The 23,082-nt window shown below is 42.7% G+C and overlaps 1 protein-coding gene across 5 annotated transcripts in view; it reads left to right on the top strand.

Moving 5' to 3' along the window:
* ctbp2a (C-terminal binding protein 2a) overlaps nt 1-23,082 on the top strand; it is a 91,433-nt gene that overhangs the window by 45,024 nt on the left and 23,327 nt on the right. Inside the window, exon 1 of one of the 5 annotated variants that reach the window (XM_033613340.2) lies at nt 13,993-14,925. The exons of the other annotated variants lie outside the window; for them this stretch is intronic. Coding sequence (XP_033469231.1) covers nt 14,904-14,925 — 22 coding nt within the window. The 5' untranslated portion in view covers nt 13,993-14,903. Of the gene's footprint in view, nt 1-13,992; nt 14,926-23,082 lie in introns of those variants that run through there. 5 annotated transcript variants of the gene reach the window in all.

The raw sequence follows: 23,082 nt of genomic DNA, 5'->3' as shown, positions 1-23,082 counted from the left end.
TGCTATCACAATTTGGTTGACATTTCTAAAAGTGATTCAGTATGTTGAAAGCAACAACTTGAGTATTAGGTGTAGGGTACGGCAGTATGTTAAAATTTCTAACCTGCCACTGTTAGCCAAACAACCGGTGATTGCAGATATATTCATGTAGGAGAATGTGCAGGGATGTTCTCAGCCAGTCATAGATCGCCAATATACCCCAACCCTAATTAGGTTGGAGTCTTTTCACTAGGCACTAGAAATGCATTTTCATCCTTCATCATGATGAATCGTTGGTATGTGCATACCATCTCCATCAAATAAGTGTCTTTTTGTAGTCTGGTTTGTGAAACCATCATTCAGCTGAGGGATATGTGAGATCTGTTTAGCTTAATATGGTTGTTGGTGTGTGATGCATGATGCTTGACCTTAAGAAAGTCCAAACACAATGACAATGTTAATAGAGCACTTTTTGAAATCATTTTATCTCTCTGGTCAGTGCTGTCATTTGTTTGCTGTCCCGTGTTTGTTCTCATTACATCAACAATAGATAAATGGTGTGTCTTTTCTTCTTATCTAGTCCAGCGGAGCGAAATCTAAATTGCTTGCTGCCTATCTCTTTTCCAAAACTGTTGTCAGGATTATGATTAATACCGCAAAAGGATAACTTTTGCTTAGACATTCTGGCAGTCCATTCCCTGTCCTACTTTCCGTTTCTGCATTTGCCACGATCCTAAAATGATACTCCCATCCCGCTTTCTTGTCTACTTATCTCTGAGAGCCAGATTTGTCAGTCTTCCATATACTTTGTGTGAAGTCCTTTTATTATTTCAGTAATCTCATGCAGTTCTTTTGTCAGAATGACATATCGCCCCATTAAATACAACACAAAATGGCATTGATGAGGCGCAATATGGAGGATTTGGGAGGAACAGCTGTCAGCACCCTTTCTGATACCTTTTAAATTTTAACAACTGCACACTGTCTTCATGTTACAGTCTGTCAGTCGCTGCATTCATGTGTGAACAGTTCACATTAAGACTTCCCTGACCAGAAAATTCAGATATTGTGTGCAGCAGTGTTAACAATCTGCTGGCATGCATGTGTGTTAGTTTGCGATGGTGTGCATGTGTGAACAATATGTGTGATTCCGTTTGCCAAAGTCCCCTTGCAAAGATATTTTTTCCCCATTTAGCTGTTATTGGCTGCATGTAATGCCCTTTGTGAGCAAAAGGCTACTTTTTAAAATCCTATAATCTGCCTCAGCTATCCAGCATTCATAAAGTTGCTTAATTATGATGGTAGTGTTAGTTGTATGTAGCTGTTTAGCTGTGGTATCATTGTAACTGCAGCTGTTTTGATGAAGTCCTTTCTGCTCTGCCACACACCATCTTCCCACCGCCCCCAAGCTCCTGTTGTTGTAAACATGGATGTCTTATTGCATTATGATAATAAGGGTGTATCAGAGTGCAGCCACTCGGGCTACACCGCTTTCCTTCAGTCCTGCTGCTGTCAAGGTGTGCCGCTGACCTGCATGAAATAGCAATTAGCTTCCTCTATTTCTTCTCGAACAGATTTGCTCACAGCGATCACACTTTACATTTGAACTGGTGAGTTAAAGGCAGAGTTTCAGCGACTTTTCATTTTATGCTTGATTTCTTTTCAGCAGATTTTATTGAATTTTGATTTGTGTCCCAAATTCATTTTTCGATCCCACTTTGAAATGAAATGCATTCAGTCAACGCTTCCTTATTGTGTAATCACCTGAATACCATATCAGATTAAATCTTTTAACTCAGCATAATGAATGCCGCTGCATAAAATTATCTTCTTTTCACACCCGTGGCCTGATTAAAGTATATTTCAGACATTTTGGGCAATAAGGGCTGATTTCTCCATCAACACCCGCTCACCAGAGGCTGACTAGCAGCATCACTGGACAGATAAAATCGAATTACAGTGCTGATGGCCGATGTGTGACTGTGTCATTTTCTCTGTGCAGGTTGTAATGAGAAGAGAGAGGGTGGTGGTGGTGGTGGTGGTGGGGGGGGGTTAATCCTTCAGATCCTCCATTTCCACTGCTGCACTAATCCACAGATATTCTCATTTTGTTCAGACCAGCCTCCTGGCTTTCAGTGAGTCTCTGTGAACTACTGCACATGGCCAGTAGGTTGAAATGGACATTAACGGGGGCCAAAGCAGACAGGGAACAAATGATTTAACTGAGGCAGTTTTGTTATTGTCCCTCTGATTTTTAGGCCCAGGAGAGCAGATATTAAAAGATCCCCATTGCTTGGCTGTCAAAACAGTCTGCTGCTCTTAGCGCAGACGGACACATGCCTCAGAAAGGATTTCTTCCAAGTCTGCCACATACATCACATTGTTAGTACGCACACACACACACACTCAGCAGTAGTAGACCTCATTTGCATGTGGCTGACATTTGTTGCTTTGGTAATTTCATCTGTTAATGGACACTGCTCTGAAAGCATATTCCTAAATTGTATGTTGCTAGGCAACGCGGGTTTTGGTGGTAATCGTAGGCAGATTTGCTTCTGGTTAAAGGGTCGGTCCATTGTCAGAAAACACTGCAAATTTACATTTTTTTTTAACAAAATGGCTGGCTGAGCTAATGCATCTGGAGGAAAGTATTAATCATCATTCATTCACTTCTTTTCATGTAGGATAAATAAAAATTAGGAGGCTTTTCTTGCCTATTTTCAAAGGAAGAAAGTATATGCATGTTACAATATTGATATTTTGTCAGGTAGACACATTATGTTGTGAAAGCAGCAGCAGCATGTTTTGCAATTCTTAAAATCCAATTAGTTATGAGCTTATGATACCCTCTGATATTCTGACAACCTCAGACAATTCATTAGTTACAGCAGTGAGTTGCACCCACAACCAGAGAGAATTTCTTTCTAAACTAATAGCCCTTGTGTAAATACAGATGGCATGCCCCCGCCCACCTCAGTACATGCTTTGTGGAATACCCTTGAGCAAGACCCCGCCTTTATATGACTAACTAGGCCTCCCCATCCCCCACACGGGCATAATCACTGCATATGATACTGTGGGGCTTCCACTCTTTCACCTCCAGCCTGCGGAGTGAGTTGGCTTCCGTCCGTGGACTCTAGCCAGGCGACCTGATGCCAGCTCAGGTCAGTTCTTCTCTGCGTGACACACTAGCCACAATTTTTTCTCCTTGCTCCAGCCTAGCGTGGTGATGGGGGAGGGTTGTGGCATATTTGTTCTGGAGATGGCAGATTATGTATTAACGGGGTCCAGGTCAAAGCTTTGGGCAGTTGTTACACTGAGTGAGGGATTAAGGAAGGGGGAGAGGGTGAGAGGGAGGGAGAGAGGACTACATCCTGCTACTGATAGATGATGATTGCGACTGGCAAGGTGGGGGAGGGGGGAAAGGGCATGGACAGCTGTCAGTCAACCTTGGACTCTTCATGGAGATGAGGTTATCTGTCAATGTTGCATTTAGACTTTGAGGGTCAAACTTTGGTCTTAAACTGGAGTGACAGTCAGAGGTTGTTCTTGTTATGTTGCTGTTCACTCAATGGTTAATATTTTTTCTTTCTGACCTTCAACTCGGTCACCAGGAAAAAATGTTGGTGTTGCACGTTTCTGCAAACCATGGATAAATTACATTTGCATATTATTATGAGGCGGACTCATAAAATCTTTACATTTCAACAATGTGGTTGATGTGCAGTTAGGTGTAGGCACAAAACACTCAGTTATGGTTTGGAAAAGATCATGTTTTGGCTTAAAATACCCTGTTTGGTGGGCACAATCCTGGCAGGAAAAGCAGTTACGTTGTGGTTAAGAACAGCCGCTTTTTGTGCCGCTATCCCTGCAGAAACGCAGCGATGGTTCTATAAAGAACAACCACTTTTCATAGCACTGTTCCCACTGGAAACACACCGATGGGTTGCTATGAAACATCCATGTTAGGAACCCAAAAAGCTGCTTGAAAAAGACAGATGGGTGTACAAAACACCCATGTTTGGAGCCGGAAAATCTGCTGGAAAAACACAGATGGTTCCCTACAATACACCCATGTTTGGAACCTAAAAAGATGCTGGAGAAACACAGACAGGTCGCTACAAAACACCTACATTTGGAACCTAAAAAGATGCCGGAAAAACACAGATGGGTTGCTACAAAACACCCATAATTGGAACCTAAAAAGATTCTGGAAAAACACAGATGGGTTGCTACAAAACACCTATAATTGGAACCTAAAATGCCACTGGAAAAACACAGATGGGTCGCTACAAAACACCCACATTTGGAACCTAAAAAGATGCTGGAAAAACACAGATGGGTCGCTACAAAACACCCACATTTGGAACCTAAAAAGACGCTTGAAAAACACAGATGGGTCACTACAAAACACCCACATTTGGAACCTAAAAAGATGCTGGAAAAACACAGATGGGTCGCTACAAAACACCCACATTTGGAACCTAAAAAGACGCTTGAAAAACACAGATGGGTCACTACAAAACACCCACGTTTGGAACCTAAAAAGCTACTGGAAAAACACACATGGGTCACTACAAAATACCCACATTTGGAACCTAAAAAGATGCTTGAAAAACACAGATGGGTCACTACAAAACACCCACATTTGGAACCTAAAAAGATGCTGGAAAAACACAGATGGGTTGCTACAAAACACCTACATTTGGAACCTAAAAAGACGCTTGAAAAACACAGATGGGTCACTACAAAACACCCATGTTTGGAACCTAAAAAGACACTTGAAAAACACAGATGGGTTGCTACAAAACACCCACATTTGGAACCTAAAAAGACGCTTGAAAAACACAGATGGGTCACTACAAAACACCCACATTTGGAACCTAAAAAGATGCTGGAAAAACACAGATGGGTCGCTACAAAACACCCACATTTGGAACCTAAAAAGATGCTTGAAAAACACAGATGGGTCACTACAAAACACCCACGTTTGGAACCTAAAAAGCTACTGGAAAAACACACATGGGTCGCTACAAAATACCCACATTTGGAACCTAAAAAGATGCTTGAAAAACACAGATGGGTCACTACAAAACACCCACATTTGGAACCTAAAAAGATGCTGGAAAAACACAGACGGGTTGCTACAAAACACCCACATTTGGAACCTAAAAAGACGCTTGAAAAACACAGATGGGTCACTACAAAACACCCATGTTTGGAACCTAAAAAGACACTTGAAAAACACAGATGGGTTGCTACAAAACACCCACATTTGGAACCTAAAAAGACGCTTGAAAAACACAGATGGGTCACTACAAAACACCCATGTTTGGAACCTAAAAAGCTACTGGAAAAACACACATGGGTCGCTACAAAATACCCACATTTGGAACTTAAAATGCCACTGGAAAAACACAGATGGGTCACTACAAAACACCCACATTTGGAACCTAAAAAGCTACTGGAAAAACGCACATGGGTCGCTACAAAATACCCACATTTGGAACCTAAAATGCCACTGGAAAAACACAGATGGGTCACTACAAAACACCCACGTTTGGAACCTAAAAAGCTACTGGAAAAACACACATGGGTCGCTACAAAATACCCACATTTGGAACCTAAAAAGACGCTTGAAAAACACAGATGGGTCACTACAAAACACCCACGTTTGGAACCTAAAAAGCTGCTGGTAAAACACAGACGGGTTGCTACAGAACACCCATGTTTGGAACCTAAAAATCCGTTTGAAAAACACTGATAAGTCAGTACGAATCATCCATGTTTGGAGCCTAAAAAGCTGCTGGAAACCCAGCAATGACTCACTAAAGCACAACGGTGGTCTGCAGCTTGGCCGGTGTCTCGCCTAAGTGACATGCTATCAACCATCCCCTTCACCTCCTGATGAAGTCAGTTCATATACTGTGTCACTCATGTTGATATGATATACATGAAACGTGCATATTGCAGAAACGTACAATGCCAAGATTTGCTTTTGCCAACTGGGCTGTGACCTGAGAGGTTAAACGTATCAGGGCCCCAGCCTTGAGTAATGCAGCCATTGGATTAAAACGGGGTGTTTTCAGAACAACAGAGGATAGACATGGACATTATTGTAATTGTGCCTTTGACCATTAAAAGCATTGGCTTTTAGTAAGTAAGTAAAACTACTGGTGATTTTGTGCAGACAATAATAAGTGTCTGGCAGTTGGACTACTTTCAAGGCTTACGTGGATATAAAACTCTTTTGGTTGAATCATTGGTACAGAAGATGAACAATTGTGATGGAACATGTGGTTGTTGGATAAAAAAATCAATGGTGCAAGTCTGAGTACATGAAAATGTGAGGAGAGAAGTTTTTCGAAACCTGATAAAGCACTCAGCAGTTTAAATCAACACATGCTCAGATTCTGAGTCAATTTTGGATGAATTGAGCTACGATGGTGCAGGATTTTGTTCACAACTGCGCATAAAAAACATGTTTTATTTGCTGCAGCTCTGACAAGCTAATACTCTATCGCAGTGGCGGCTGAGGCTAATGGGTAATGGTAGCAGTTAAAGCCAAACCAAATTGGCGGTAAAAGCATAATTTCTCAAAGAACAAGTTGAAATAATTAAGGGTGTGATTATATATCCAGGATACTGCTGTGTTTCTATGTTGAGGAACATTCAGGATTTCGTTACCAGAAAACTTCCAAAACCAGCCTATCCTCCCACATCCCAAACGCTATGCAGCCTGTGTGTAGGATGATGTGTGCGCTGTTTGTGTGTGTGTGCTTGTGCGAGCTGCTGTTGGCAGGTGTGGCGTCTGCTGTGGCACAGTTCAGAGTTCCTCTCCCCACCAGACGTTCCACTTAATATCAGGCAGTGATTTCCTTTTTTCCTCCATGAGAGAATAAAGTCTCTGGTCACACTCTGCCAGGATTCGATCTATACAGATCTTGAGTACTCATTTTCTGTTCTTCTCTTTCTTTTTCTTTGAATAAAATGATCTCTGTTTCTCTTTGACTCCCCCACCTTCCTTTGTAAATCAATCTTTAAAGGAAATGATTCGGCTATGACACCCTCCTCACAAGAGAGTAGAGAGTGGGGGAAAATGAAGTAAGAGGTAATGGGAGAAATATGCTTCTAAACAAACGTCATACCCAGCTCAGCACATTCATTTGTGACTGTGGTTGTGGGCTGCAGAGCCTGTCTGCAGGAAAATGAGGGAAATGAGGAAAGTGAACATGGGAGGTGATTGAACCTAACCAAAGACAGCAGAACAGAGGAGATTGAGCAAGAAAGACCAAGGCAGAGAGGGCTGCTTTACATTAGATAGTGAAGGATTGACTGTCTTAGAGGTGATGATGGAGTCTTAGGAGTGGGATTACATCAATGGAAATTTTGTCATGCCATGTTGGAGCAAGTGAAAGAGGGGAGGGTGACAGGAGGACATCTCGAGTTTTTGTTTGGTTTGTTTTTATTGGAAGAAAAAAAAACACTTTGTGAACCTGACCCAATCTTGCTAATCTCGCAAACTACTGACCCAATCAGCCTAATATTTTGTGTGCACATTAATGACTGTGTACTGAAGGATCTCTCATGGTTTTGGCAATTTACAGTTGTTGAAGAACTTGTTATACTGACCGACTCCTCACTCCTCTCAACCAGCCGGTAGGGGCTGCAAGTTTTCCAGGAATCATCTTGGCTAAAAACAGCAAACCTTCCTAGTCTGTTGCAGGCCATATTTTGGCCTTCGTTGTGGCTCAAAAACTGACATCTGTAGAAAAGTTTGTGCTCATTTAGATCCGGAGCATCTGAAGATGAATTCTATACCCAACATGTTATGATCCACTAAAGGCTGCGACCTGGTTTTGTTCCGTCGCACAGCATCATCCCACACTGGCCGTGTTTCAGAAGCGGGGTGTTGTGCCTGTGTGATTTAATAGGCCGTGTCTTGATATTTGTGCTCTACCATAGGTAAATGAGAAGGCTGTTTAGTTACATGGTTTCTCTTTTGTTGTCTGTTTTACTGTAAAACTTCAATTAAACACATTTTGACAAATACATGCCTGTCTGGTTGCCAAGCACTTCATTTCTTTATAGACATTCTTTGGATGTATAAAAACGGGTTGTTGGCTACCTCAAGTTATGTGTCCATTCCTTGGTTACCCTGTAAGTTATTCATCTTCCTTTAGTCCGTAAGGGTCCTCAGATCAAAAGAATCAAAAGGGATTTTCATAAATATTAATCCAAGTTGTGAGTATTGTTTTTACAGGATAAAGTGGTGTTGTGTCGGTATGCCAGGCATTGTAATCCTCGAGTGCTATAACTGTTGTTATCTCTGATATGCTGTCTGTCAGAGCTACATCAAATAAATGATTCATGCTGGTTTAAATAAACAGTTTGATGTATTTGGTGCTTCGCTGAGCGCCCGTATTGTGTGAAAGGAATTAAAGGCCCGTCCCAAATATAGGCTTGTTGATTTTTGTGATTTCAGCAAATGCTTTTAATTAAAGTTTTACGGTGCTACAGCCTACTGTCCAGTTATGAATGATGAAGATCAAAGATTTAGGCTGTGTTTTACTCATTAGAAATACATTCATCCTCATAGTTGTATCTTCTGAAATGTGCTAAGCTGCTACTGCAGGTTATACAAGAATTGTCTAGAGTGGCTGCAATCAGGTCGGGCAGCAGGAAGCAGCTGCCTGGCGGAGATCTGCGCTCTACTGAGTGCACTTTCCTAGTTTTGTCTGATTTAGGACTACAACTTACAATTATTTGTGTATATTTGTCAGATTTAATCAATGTATGCTTAGGTCTATAAAGAGCCAGAAAACGGAGATAAATGACCTTCACAACTTTCTTCATATTGCTGTTCTTTCTGTCCCTTCAATAGTCCAAAAACCAAAGATACTTCATTTTCAGTGATGTAAAACATAGAAAATCTCATTAAATAACATGAATAAGCAGATGTTTGACATTTTTGTTGGTTAAATTACTTAAATGATCAGTATTTTATTTAAATGGTTGTCAACGTATTAATGTATTGAGAAATACCGCAGTGTCAGAACTAGGATAGCTTAGTGTAACTCTCAACTTGCTGTTCTGTCCTGCAATTTATTTCCTTTTTGCTTCCAGATAAACAAAATAATTACTTCCAAGACTGAATGACACGTGTCGGTATTGTCCGTTTCTCTCTGTGGATGTAGTTGTGTGCACAGAATACAGAAAATGTTCTGTGCAGGTGCCATGGAAAGAAACTGGACCTTGAGAGGCAAAGTCTCACCATGGAGATGAAAACCTCTCTCTGGCCAGTTGGCTGCATCCTTTCAGAGAGACTGGAGGTGATTAACTGCAGGTTGTGGGAGCTGAGGCGGAGGAAGGACAGACACAAGAGGTCACGTGCTCGACACTTGTTGCTCAAAAAAAAAGTAGGAGAAGAAGAAGAAAATAAGAAATGAAATGAGAAGCTAAAAGACCTTGACTTCTGAGGTGCTTTCCATTGTGCTAATGTGTCTCTTCGCTTCCCTCACTCGCGTCTCCTCCTGTCGTCTTAGCTCCTACCAGCGAGGATGTGAGAGATAGATGTGAGGACGAGATGCGTAGGATACATCTGTGTTTCCTCAGTCTCAGCTCTTCCAGAAGACTCCTGTCTCCTCAGTCCTTGTCTCCTTGAGGTGCATTTTAGGGATTGGAAGATCCTCCATAATGGCGGAGGGGAACTGTTTCTAGGTCACTTGAAAGGAGAGGACACGAGGAAGCATAAGTTATCATTATGAAAAGCAACCCCACTCTCCTCCCACTACCTCCTCTCCTCTCCTCTTCTTTTCTTTCCTCTTATTTCACTTCCTTCCTTTCTCCCCCTTTCCTATCCTTACCTCTCCTCATCTTTTCTCTAATTTCCTCTTCTGTCATTTCCTCTCCTTTACATACCTTTTCTCCTCTCCTTTCAGACCCTCTTATTTCCTTTCCTATCATTTTCACTTCTTTCCTTTCTTCTCCCTTCCTTTCAGATCCTCTTCTTACCGTTCCCCTTCTTTCCTTTCCTATCCTTACCTCTCCTCATCTTACCTCTATTTCTTCATCTGTCATTTCCTCTCCTTTACTTACCTTTTCTCACCTCCTTGTTTATTCTCTCCCCTTGTTTCCCTTTCTGTCCTCTTCTTTCCTTTCATTTCCACTTCCTTCCTTCTCTCTCATCTCCTTTCAGATCCTCTCCTTACCTCTCCCATTCTTTCCTTTTCTATCCTTACCTCTCCTCTCTTCTCCCTTTTTCCTTTCCTTTGCTTTCCTTTCCCTCCTTTCCTTTCCTCTTCTTTCTTTTTCCCTTTTCTTATGTCATCTTCTTTCTTTTAATCTCTTGTTATTTTGCTGTCCTCTGTTATTTTCCTGTTCTCTCCCTTTTCCGCCACCTCTTTTCCCCTCTTCTCTTATCCTTTCCTTTCCTCTCCTCTCCTCTCCTCTCCTCTCAGTGCCAACCAGGGAGTCACCCTGAATTATTCATTTTGAGAAAATGAAATCTTCACGGGTGTTAAACCAGAGTGAAGACGAGACAGAGCTGACCATGTTCCCTGTATGCAGTATTTGTGCGTGTGTGTGTGTGACCAGGCGTTGCAGAACTTGACACTTTGCTTGGCTGTGTTTTAACAAAAAGCGAGGGGGAGATATGTTTAGAGGTGCAGATGAATCTCATTTGCACCCGAAGAAAATATTATACATTTCTCAGTAGGCATGTCAGTCGTGTTCAGGATCACATGGGGCTGTAAATGGGATTGTGTTTCACAGTGTTTTTAGTCTCACACAGGGAGGAGGGCGTGTGTGTGTGTGTGTGTGTGTGTGTGTGTGTGTGTGTGTGTGCGTGAGCAGCCATCACTACATATTTGATCCTACATTTATTTTATATGAATTCTTTTCAGATATTTGGCCAAAGCACACATTGATGAGGAAGTTAACGTTAAGGCGGCCAGTTGCTGGATGAGTCAGTATTTCACTGTGTGTGTGTGTGTGTGTGTGTGTGTGTGTGTGCATATTTGTCCATGTATTTGTGCACTGTTTCATTTTTCATGGATGCCTGTTCACACTCTGTTTGTCTAAGCCTGCAGCATACATGAGGGGGGTAATAAGCAACGCCTTCCCCCATTCATCCCTCCATCCTCTCGTCCTCTCTGTCTCAAACCCTCACACACACACCCTCCTGCACATCCTCTTTTACATCTCTTTCCCTCTCTAATCAGGCCAGTTGGCTGAAATCACAGAGAAAGAAAAAAGGTGGAGGAGCAGAGTGATGATGTTGGAGAGGTGGAGCGATGCACAGACGGGCTATGAATGGGAGAGCAAGAATTTATGTGCTGAGATCGCCTCCCTGCAAAAAACAAAAAACAAAAAAAAAACAAAAAAACCTCAACATCTGTTGTCCACCTGCAGCTGTGCCATCTCTCCTTCTCCCTCTTTTTTTTTTTTTGTCTTTCACTGCCCCTCGTCTCCTCTCACCCTCATTCATGCTTCAATCATTTGGCAGCAGCACCTCATGTAGATCACAAGAGGCAGATGGGATGGTGAATTTTAGAGGTCAAATTATAGCACAGACCTCTCTCCCTCCACTGCTCTCTTTTCATGAATGAGCCTTTTTTACTCCAGGCCTGGTTTGTGGGCTCAGGTTACATGTTGTAACCAAACCTCCTCAATGGAGCCCTTTAAACTCACCACACTCCTCAACTTACAGTAGATACATGCGGCGCACTACAATACACACAATATGTGCAACACAGGAGAATACGTCAAGTGTTGTGTGTTGTTTTTACCTTTATTTGGTCTCCCCTTCAGTGTTAGTTTACTGTCGGTAGAGTAGACCACATTCATTTGTTCACTCAGTCATTAGAGGGTGGGAACTAACAATTATTTTCAGTATTGATTAATCTGTTTTTTAGCGTCTTGATCAATCACTTTAAAATGTTAAACTTCCCAGAAGGCAGCATGACATCTTCAAATGGCTTGTTCTGTCTGACCGGCAGTCCTGTCCTCAAAGATATTAAATTAACAATCATGTAACAGGAAAAAAAACAACTTTTGTAATGTAAGCGTAATGCTGAAAACACCCCAAGCTCACCCCAAATAATCACATTTTTTAGTGGCTGGAAGGCGTGTTCATGTGTTTCAGGATGGAAGTAAGTCTTTGTAGCATCAATCATCATGTCACAGCAGTCACAGGACTCTGTTTACTAATTGGCTGTGGAGTTGGCCGCAATTCGCTACTTGAAATTTAGCTATCCCCCATTTTTAGTTTGGCCACAGAGTCAGATGACCGCAGCACAGCTTGGAGCCGGAGCTTTCCATAGACATTGCATGGCAGGTGGCCACAGGCTGCACTTCACCGCTGCTTGCTATGTGTTCATTGTAAGAATATTTAATAAGGTAATGAAACTTTTCTTGTGGAAAAACTATATCAAATTTTATCCACATGTATTTTTATCCATCTTAAAACATGCTTGGAGGTGATTTTTAAATGTAAATTCAGAAATAAAAGGATGAAATCTACCTAAAAATACAGACTACAACAGTGGTTCCCAACTGGTCCAGCCATGGGGTCCAGATTTCACCTTAGTCATTAGTTCAAGGTCCACACAGTTAAATACATTCAGCGTCATACTTGTGTTTTGCCATGTCGTTGAGCTAGTTTGCTGTCTCTGTTAGGTAGCTGTCCGTTAGTCACTTAATCTTAAGTAGGAAAAGGCATTTCACAATAAAAGCTCTGTGCTGGAAATTTGCTGTACTCAAAGATAAAATGTGCTTTGTAAAAACTTGACACATGCGGGTCACTTGCCGTCAATTCAGAGTGGACCACAACCCACCAGTTGGGAACCTGTACCTGTACTGCTGATTTTTTTTCCCTGCACAAATGCCAAAAGTTTTATGGCTGCAACAATTTTCATCATTCAGTTTTCATTATTGATTAATCTACTGATTATTTCCTTGATTAATTGATTAATTGCCTGGTTTATAAATCAGAAAATTGTGGAAAATGTCCACAAAAATGTCCCAAGATGTCTTCCAACTGCTTTTTTTTACTATGATGCAAGACACGCAAATCTTCACATTTAATAAAACTCATACAAACAAAATGCTTGGCTTTTATTATCACAATAGTTGCACAACTGAACTGTACCGAAAGCAGATTTTCAGAATGTGCAACAGCAGTGTTGTGTCTCCATATAATGACCTGGAAGCTCCTCTTAACGTCCATTATCAGAATCCCTTTTAAGTTGTCTGTGGGAGACAAAATGCTGGGCTGCCCTCTTAGATTAGCGTAGTAGTAGTAAACATGCTAATCTGTCACTCCTGTGCTCGGGTTTAAGTCTCAGGATCAATTAGACTACAGGGAGGATTTTCCAAAGTGTTATCGTAAGTTCACATGTAGGAATTGGACTGTGCTTGTGTCTCCACTGTGAGAAACACACTTTGTGTCTGGTCTGATCCCCGGAGAGCTCAGTTGCAGGTGTGTGTAGATATTTTTACATCTGGGAATTAATTTTGCAACTGCAGGATTTTCTATTACAAAGCCTGTTCACAGATGTTTGTGCTATACTCAGACACTTCACCAGCCTTTGCATGTCATTCCTCCACTGTGGTTTCACGCACATGTGAGCGCTCACCCCAGCTTCTGCATTCGTCCTTGTATGAAACAGTCATCACCTGTGTCTTTAGATCTGCATGCACGTCTTGGCCCTTTGTGCAAGCATGACAAGTATTGACGAGAACGCCGCGTTGAAGCCTAGAAACGAGGCACTTAAATGGCTCGTTGAACGGCAAAACCAATCAACTCTTGTTAAAGAGCGAGGATAAAAATCGAGATTGAGAAGGAGAGTTTGTGAGCAGGGGGGAGAGAGGCTGAGGAGAGAGGGGAAAGGGGCTGGCACTCTTAAAGGACCGTGAAGGCCAGATCACAAATAATAAAACAGAAAGGCAGGGAGGGAGGGAGGGAGGGAGGGGAGGAAAAAAAAGAGAGAAGAAGGAAAATATGTTGAGCGAAGGGGAAGGTCGGAGAGAATGGAAGAGGGAGTCGTACGTGTGCCAGGAGCGCTGCACCTCTCACTGTGACTGGTGCTCTTCAAGGATTTTTTCCCCCTCTCTTTCTCTTTCGTCTCCTTTATTTACCCCCATCTTTTCTTTCCTCCTGCATAGCTGTGGCACCGGCTTGTTTTCTCTGTCTTTTTTTCGTCTTTTACCATTTTTCTCCCCCCACCCCTTCCTCTGTTTCTCCCTCTCTCTCTCTCTCTCCCTCTCTGTCTTTCTGTGACTCGCAACAAAAGGCTGACGGAGTGAGCCTGACGTCTGAATGAATAGCCTAAACCTGCCGTGAAGGGAGAGAAGAGGGAGCCGGAGCAGGGGAAGAGGAGGCTGAGGAGAAAAGATACAAGTGATCTGGCTGAAGAGGCGGAAAGAGGAGGACGCTCAGAAGTGCTGATTGCTGGCTGAAGACGAGTAGAGATCCAATTTTTCTTCCCTCCCTCCCCCCCTCTTTGGAGATTAAAGGAGTTGTCGGCGCCGCTTTAACCGCACAGGGGGGTGACGATCGTAGTTCTCGCTCTCCAGTCCTCCCCCTTCGCCCACTGCCCTCCTGTGCCACCTTCCATTTTTTTTTCCTCCACTCCTCGCTCAAGAGTACCAGTCGTCTGAGAAAGAGAAATGGAGCTTCTGGGGGTGAGGTGACGAAGGAGGACAGATTTGGAAACAAGCAGTGGGAGAGCAGGGGAACACAGAGAGAGGGAAGGAAGGAGGCTGGAGGAGGAGGAGGTAGAGAGGAGAGGATAACCCCAGGGCATACTGTGTGAAAATACCCCCCCAAACCCCACTTCTTCTTCTTCTTCTTCTTCTTTTTTTTTTTTTTTTGTCCCGCTCCACCACATTTCCTCTGCCATGTGTAGCTCCTGATCTGAAGAATGTGGAGACAGCATTTCCCAGGCAAGGAGCATGTTTCACATTGTCTTGTGCATATGTGTGTGTGTGTGTGTGAGTGTGCATGTAGTCATCAAGGGTAATAATAAAAAGCTGTGGTGTGTGAGTGTGTGTGTGCGTGTGTAATGGCGAGAGGTGGGGAAGGAGGGAGTTGGACTGGGCTTTAAGGCTAATGAGCCTCTTATGTTTTTGCAATGAAGTGTGTCATGAAAACAGTGTGTGTGTGTGTGTGTGTGTGTGTGTGTGTGTGTGTGTGTGTGTGTGTGTGTGTGCGTGCGTGCGTGCGTGCATGAGGGCAAGCACCCATGTGAGTGTGTCAGTGTTTTCCTGGTTTGAAGCCACAGAACTCGAGGCGGTGAGATAGGATGGGCTGTCAATCGAAGGGTCAAAGGTCGAGAACAGTGGGCTCATGAGTGGCTCTGTGTGAGTGTGTTTATGTTTGGTGCTGCGTGTGAACGCTGTCTGTCACTGGGTGTGTGTTCAGGCGTGCACTGTGGCTATAAAGACGTGTGTGTGTGTGTGTGTGTGCGCGGGGGGCTCGTTAATTTTCAAATGTGCGGATTTATCTGCACATTTTGATGCTTTAAAACATATTTAAATATTATAAAAATAATCAGAAATATTGATTTATAAATGGCATTAAAAGTATAATTTCAACCTCAAAGCATTAGTTTGATAGTAGCGGGGGTTTTGGGGCTCATAATCATAATCAGCAGCTGATTTCTCTCAATTTTCTCGGCACTATCAACATGAAAATACCTTGTTTACTGAAAACTAATAGAACTCAGCAGTAAACATAACTTTTAGGTGCACTCAGAGAAAAAATATGTTAAATTTTCACAGGAAAATATGTGGAATTTTCAAATTTGGCACACTGATCTGTGTTAAATCTGTTTCTCCTGATTTTGTGTCCCTGGTCTGTAACTGTTGGTGCTCGCCTGTGTCGATATAGCAGAGCTGAAACTCCTTATCTCCCTCTCCTGTCAGGTTTGTGTGTGTTTGTGTGTGTACATGCTCCCCACCTGCACACACTCGCTTGTGTGTGCATGTGAAGTGAAGCTCGAGCGCCCTGTCCACTGTTCATCAGCACTGACAGCTGCTTTTGTCTCAGAACCCCGGTTGTTTTCAGGCCTTGCTGGCGAAGCACAAAAGGCAACATTTAAAGTGGAGATGGTGATGGATGGATGCTTCCCTCTCCATCTTTGCGTCGTATTTACCTCAGACGCCACCTGTGATATCCGTGTGTCAGTTTCCCCCACTCTTCCTCTACTCTCTTCTACACTTTTACACGTAATTTCTCCCTGCCCTTCTCTCTCATCCTTTTATCTCCCCCCTCCCTCGCCCCCTCTTGGCTGGGCGTTTGGGTGGTGATAAGTTTGGAGGAGGGCAGGCGGAGGGAGGACAAACAAGGTCTTTGTGTGTCCACATAGTGAAACAAGAAACAGACCAGGGTGGCGGCGGCGTAGCCGGGCGCTGATAGGGTCCGGTGGGGGCCTGGAGGAGGCAAGTCTGCCAAAAAAAAGATTACACCTCCCTTCTTTTTCTGCCGATGCCAGGGGATCGTAAACACATCAAGAAAGTAGACACTCCCAAGAATCCAGGCGCCGGTTTCTTCTTAACATGTACGCGCAGTTACAGAGTGTAACATTGCTGGTTTTATATTGTAAGTAGTGTGCAGGTGGACGCACACAGCCAGCACTAAGAGAACAGAAGTAGTAGGGAGCATTGGCATTGAGAGCTGTGAATGCCTTGAACATTTTATTCAACAAAATCTGTGACATCGCGGATAATCACTGATCATTAATGGCTATCATCTGTGGGTGTGTGTGAAGCTAAGTGCAGCCAAACTGTGTGTCAGTGTGTGCGCGGTACCACAGCGAGCATGTTTGTGATGTCTCCCTGGAAAATGCCGCAGAGAAACACCAACCGTGCCACTTGTGCAAACCTCACGCTCACCATATTTGGGTTGCCAGGTTGGGTGGCCTGTGGCACGTTTCTTTTTGGGGGGCAAGATTTGATATGATGAAATCAAGCTTTTCCCATCTCACATGCTGCACTTGCCACAAAGAAAAAAGCCTGCTGGGTTATCGCCTGAGCCCCCTCCTCCGTTCCTTCTCAGACTATCCCATCACTGAGGCCCCCAGCTTGGGAGTTGCTAGGTAACCAGAACCAGCTGTTGATCCTAAGCCCGTTGAGCCCGTTTTGGCTCCACGTCAACTGCAGAGTAGTTTTCTCTGAAAGCTCGCTGTGAACTCAGCGACCGCCGCTGTGGCCCTGACATCATCGTGCCATGGAAAATCTTCCTCACTTCCTTTTGTTTTTGCAGTTTTATTGTTCCATCGGTGCGGGGACTGGTGTGAGAGCGTCCACGGCGTGTATCGCACCAGTTTGAGCAATTTAGGAGCATTTCATCACCTTTCACACACAACTACGGGGGAGGAGATGGGAAATAGAGCAGGCAAGGGCGAGAGGAGGGTGAAAAGAATGAGCTGGATTTCTGAAGTCACCTGTAATTTAGAGTCAGTTGAAAAAGACATCAGGATATAAAGGAGAGTCTTTAAAGTGTGTCACTCCTCTGTGAGGCGAGGATACTAAACTGCCTCAGAAGGCTTTTAACAGAGATCCGAGATGGCAGGGTACACAGTGTAATTATTCAGGATATCACAACAGTGCAGGTAAGTTAATACGGCCCTGCATTCCCCAAGTGGACAGTTTACCTTTCAAAGTGTGGGACAACCTCACAAACAAGCCGCAAGTAAATCTGTGGGGAGCGCATTAACTTCCAAATGAAATCGTCTTTGTAAACCAGCCGAGGCATGCTGGAGATCCATGAAACCACAAAAACCAGAGCGCACGATCTGTCAGAAAACAGAGCTTCAGAAATGAAGATGTAGCGCGATGTTATTAAATATCAAATACCATTTAAAGATTTCAAACCCAAGGGGAGAAACGCAGGTTTGAGCTGGAGTTTGTTTTCTTTCATTGATTGTTTGCGCTCTATTTAGGAAATGATCCTTCTCCCTCTGAAAACTCTGACTCACAGCGTCTGGCAGCGAAGCTTTCTGAGCTGCTTTTCCAAGATCACCCTTTCCAAACGAGAGAATTAGACACCAGATCGTATTCACCAAGGAGAGGCATATTTCTATGAGTTCTGCTTTTCTTTTTTCTCGCTCCCTCTCTAACGTTTTAAAAGATGACTTCTATTTCTGTTGTCAGAATCCAAAAAGGCTTTTTAGTTTGGAACATCTGTAATCCATTTGTGGTTTAAAGTACGCTCTTGCCAGCTCTGCCAAAAGTTTTCATACTTCCTGGAGAATCATCCAGTTTGTGATTAGCGTTGGCTAAAGGATGATATCAGTCTTAGTCCATTCAAGCTTCCCTGGAGGGATGTAACAACACATGACCTCCACTGGATAAGACTATCTGCTGTCACACTGAACACGGTTCAGATTTAGTTAGTCAAGCTGTTGGCTTTGTTTCTTTATTACTTGCTGGCTCGCAGACAATGCTGGCTGTTGTGCTACGATAAATACTTCGGGTACAATAACAGGAAATTGACACAAGCAATTTGCATTTTTATCCGAATGACTACCAGCCAAAATATCCTAGCGCCTAATGTAAACCATCTTTAGTCATGTTATTTCTGCTGCTCACAGAGGTTTACATAACAGCAAATAGGCACTTGAAAAAATGGCTCCGTGGTGCATTTGTGCCCCGCTTAAAAATGAGTCTGGTGTTTTGTCTGGTGTTGGGTGGGACTGTGTGTTTGGACAAGGAGAGTTCTGGCTTTGCTTTTGGCTCCTAGAGTCCAGGTTCTGGGTCTGGCTGTCGGGTGGAGCGGCTGGTAAGCTGTTGCCAAACTCCTCAGGCTGGTGCCGACCCAAGTGGGGAGGGAGAGAGAAGAACAGGAGGGAGGAAGATGGATGTAAACAGAGAGAAAGTGGCAGGACACAAGAGCCAGATGTGATCAGGTTTTTCACTCTTTAGTAGCCGGACCTCTGGCCTATAAGTGCTGCCATGAGACCTGCAGCTGTGTGATCAGAGGGGGTGATAGGACCCACCTTAGGGTGAATACTGGGACAACACTTACTCATGCTCTCCCATTTGGGCTCTTTTGCCACTTTGGAGATCCGTAACATGCCATCTGTGATGAAGGCTGTTGGTAGTAATAGCTTGTTTTCTTATTACTTCATGATCTATTTTTAATGTAACAACTAACACATGATCTCACCATAACCCAAATCGTCTTCTCGTAATCATCAGATAAAATATGCCTGATTCTCTTCAACAGACATAAGATCCTGCTTTACATGTAACATCAACAGATGACTGTTATTACAGGCGTCTGCAGCTGCAAGCTAATTCGGAGTCTCCGTAATATTCCACAAGGACCAATAATGACCCTGCGGTAATCAACATTTAGTTTACAGACGCCTGTAGTAACCAAATAAGACGTACGGAAAGGCAGTGTAATGTTCCCATAATGTTACTACCAGAGCTGATAGTGTGTGTCTGTGGTTTATATCAATAAGCTGTAATTCTGATGTCATAATACATTACTCCAAGTGATTAGTAGTTTGAAAATAATTAGAGTCATTAAAGGTTTTGTTTTATACATTTGAATAGTTTATCTTATGTTGAAAAATGTCATATTGTGATATATACCTGTATCAGTAAACAACTGTGTTTGTACAGTGTCAGTGTTGTCATGATGGCAGGTTTTACTCTTCAACATAAATCAAAAATACACATCGACCCTCCCTCCCACCCACATTAACTGGTGCTAAAGCAATTCAGATGTTTTCACACAGTAACAAACTGAATGAATGACAGGAGTGATTTTAAAAAATCACATCAATTACAATAGAAGAAGAGGAAAAGTAAAGTATAAGAGGCCAACAGCACAGTGTAGCTCTGATGGTATGCCAGAAAAGCCCCACTGACGTAATAACAGTTCTTATCAGATCCACGTACAGTACAGTGAAAAGAGCTTTCTCATGTTTGAAACAAGACGTTATTTTCTCAAGCCACTGAAAGTGTGTAGGTGAGGCAGCTTTGTTGCATCTGAGGAATACTGCTCGTCTAGCTAGGAGGCAAAGACAGAACATTTTGTTAGTTGTGTCAAATGTGCATCTTAAAGGTTTGAAATGCATCCCTCGAACACTCTTCTGACCTGTGGCACTGCCAGTGAAGGCAGATCACAGAGGTATTAGCATGCTTATGGATGTAATTTAGAAAATGTCACTGCAATACTGTGTATTTGTGTATTTCAACAAGGCTGTGATTAACAAGTTGTTAGGTTCAGGCACAAAAACGTCTTGGTTAATGGTAGGGAAAGATTGTGACTTTGCTTAAAATACCCAATTTTTGGGGGCACAGTCCTGGCAGGAAAAGCAACAATGTCTTGGAAAAAAACAAATGCTTTTCGTGCCACTATCCCTGCCAATGAGCTGCTGCAAAACACTCATGTTTGGTGCCTGAGAGACTGCAGGAAACACAGCAATGACTCGCCAAAACAACTGTTTTTGTTGCTTGTTGGTCACAGTGGTGTGCAGTGGTCTGCAGCTTGGCAGGTGTCACACCATTCAGCATCCCCTCCACCTCCGGATGACAAAGTCAGCTTATATACTGTGTCATTTTAGAAACATTAATGTGAACTGTATATAAAAGTGTAAATGTCATGCATTCTTGTTTTGCAGGAATATACAACGCCAACATTTTCTTTTGGCGACTGGGCTGAGCTCTGTGGACTGTTTGAAACTGACGAGCACTAGTGCACCAGCTTAAAGTGGGATTTATACGTGTGTCAGCTTTATGCAGAGCCTATGTTGTAGCCTACACAAGTTGCCTACGCCATTGTGAGCATTTATACTTGTGCAGTGGTGTGTCTGTGTCACTCTACAGTTACACCTCCAAAACACTAGTCGGCAGTGGGGTTTCTGTGAAGTGCTGTAAAGTTAAGTTGATTCAAAACGCACCCAAAACACAATTTCAAACACAAGTACACAAATCAGCTTCACTGTAACTCGCAGCATTCACAGACAAAGGATTTGTCTTTATCTGGACACATTTTCCCCACAAATACAACATGCTAATGTTTTTAGCAAAAGCCTAAGGTGTTCGACATTGTATGAATTAGCTTATCAGCTAGTGGACTTTTCCTCTACTCGTATGAAGCCAGGGACAACAGCAACATTTAACAAAGGTAACGTTACAAAATTCAGCTTCATTACAACTCACAAGGTTCACCAACAAAAACAACTGTCTCATACTAAACACATTTTCCAAACAAATACAACATGCTAACGTTATTAGCACAAGCCTATTGCATTTTACATTGTGTAAAGTAGCCTAGCGAATAGCAGAGATTTCTATACTCATTTGAAGCCAGGATAAATTTCACACAAGTGAGAAATGCTATTTTATGGAAGCTTTTTGTCTTCACAATTTATTCCTTCTTATCTGTGAAATTAAAGTATATAAAACCTTAATTTCCATTGAGGTGGATTACGGCGTAGCGCATGGCATAGGGTACAGCGTCGATTAAATGCAGAAGTATAAATCCCGCTTAAGAATGTCATCCTATTTGTCAACAACTCAGCCCTATTTCTAAATATCATTTCCCCTCGTACACTGTTTGTGCAGCTCGTTACTGATTAGTTTAAGAACTTTAAAATGATGATGGATTCTGCTCAACCTGCACTGGCAGGAGGGAAGGTAGTGTAGTGTACCTCTGACAGTGTGAGACTGGAGACGAAAGCCCCAAAACTCATTAACTTTGATGTGACAGACGATCCCCGAAGGCATGGTGTGTGAGGGGCCATTACAGAGCCTCAGTCAACAACACCTTTCCAACAGAGTGTGTTTATTTCTCTGTGAATTAACAGTATGATTGTCCAAACAATTGTGGATTTTTAAAAATTCTCTACACCTGTCCTCATGGATGATAATCACGCTGTCATTCTCGTTTTTTTCTTTGGCTGAGGGAAGATTCAGTTCTTTCTGTCTAAAGCCTAAGAGCTCCTTCAAATCACTGGCCAGGTATCCGAGTCATTAAGACCCTCATTAACAGCCTTGTTAGGTGTTAATTATCCGCAGATTCATCATGTGTTAAATGCGGTGCCACGTTCTGCCTTATTAGGCTGGAGAAAGGCTATTAGCCACGTGGAAATAATTAATCAACAGCAGTTTGACCTACTTCCTACAAGTGACGCTGCTTTTTTTTTCCTAGCAGCGGCTTCTTGTTTGCGTATGTGGATAACATATAAGCAGGTGATTCTGTGTTCGCTGCTTTTCTGTCCTTTCATCTCAAAGTGTGTGTGTGTGAGACTGTTTAGATGATAGAAGTATATTCTTGCTCAGCCAGACAGAGCTGTGATAATGAACTCTGCAGGAGTGTGATGAGGAGGCGCAGGGAGAGCTGTGGAGCCACAGGTGTGTTTGGCAAGCAGTCCCCCAACCCCCTACCTCTTCTCGCTAACACATACTAACCATACCCACACAGACACACTCAAACACACACACAATGAGTCCCCCGATGAGAATAATGCATGCTTTCAGCTTATACGAGGAACAGAAAGATGGAGGTCACTTCTTCCACATTATTTCTTTTAACCTTTTCTTTTTTATGCACCTTTCTTCTTTTCTTGTCGTTCTTCTCTTTTGATATGCCATTTAGGCTTTTATGAAGTGCTGCTTTTATTAGGAGCGCCGCACAATAATAATATTGTTAATGGCTATAATATAATGGAATATAATAAAAACACAATCTCTTTATCTGTATGGCATTTTATAAAACACAGTTATAAAGTGGCGCACAAAGCAGCTCTAAAACTCATAAAATCAACACAAAACACTGAAGACAAAGTAAGCAAAACATAAAAGAAAAGCAATAATACAGAAAAAAATAACCAGAGGAAAAGGTCAGTAATAACTAACGGAACATAATTTCATCAAAACAAGTGGTGATATAACAGATAATAATAACTCTGCTGGTTTAAACTGCTCAGAGGAGGCCGTGATGGCCCAGGCCGGATGATTTGTTGTCTTTAACCTCAAATTTGGATCAAGTATTGCATTTTCATAAAGTTTAGGAACTCACAAAAGACAGATTTAAACAAATAATAATCAAAACTGAAGCAACACAAGCCAAGATATTCTGAC

This window comes from Epinephelus lanceolatus, chromosome 17, assembly GCF_041903045.1.
Source record: "Epinephelus lanceolatus isolate andai-2023 chromosome 17, ASM4190304v1, whole genome shotgun sequence".
Taxonomy (NCBI): domain Eukaryota; kingdom Metazoa; phylum Chordata; class Actinopteri; order Perciformes; family Serranidae; genus Epinephelus; species Epinephelus lanceolatus.
The sequence above is the reverse complement of the archived record's forward strand: the minus strand, read 5'-3'. Positions and strand labels throughout refer to the sequence as shown.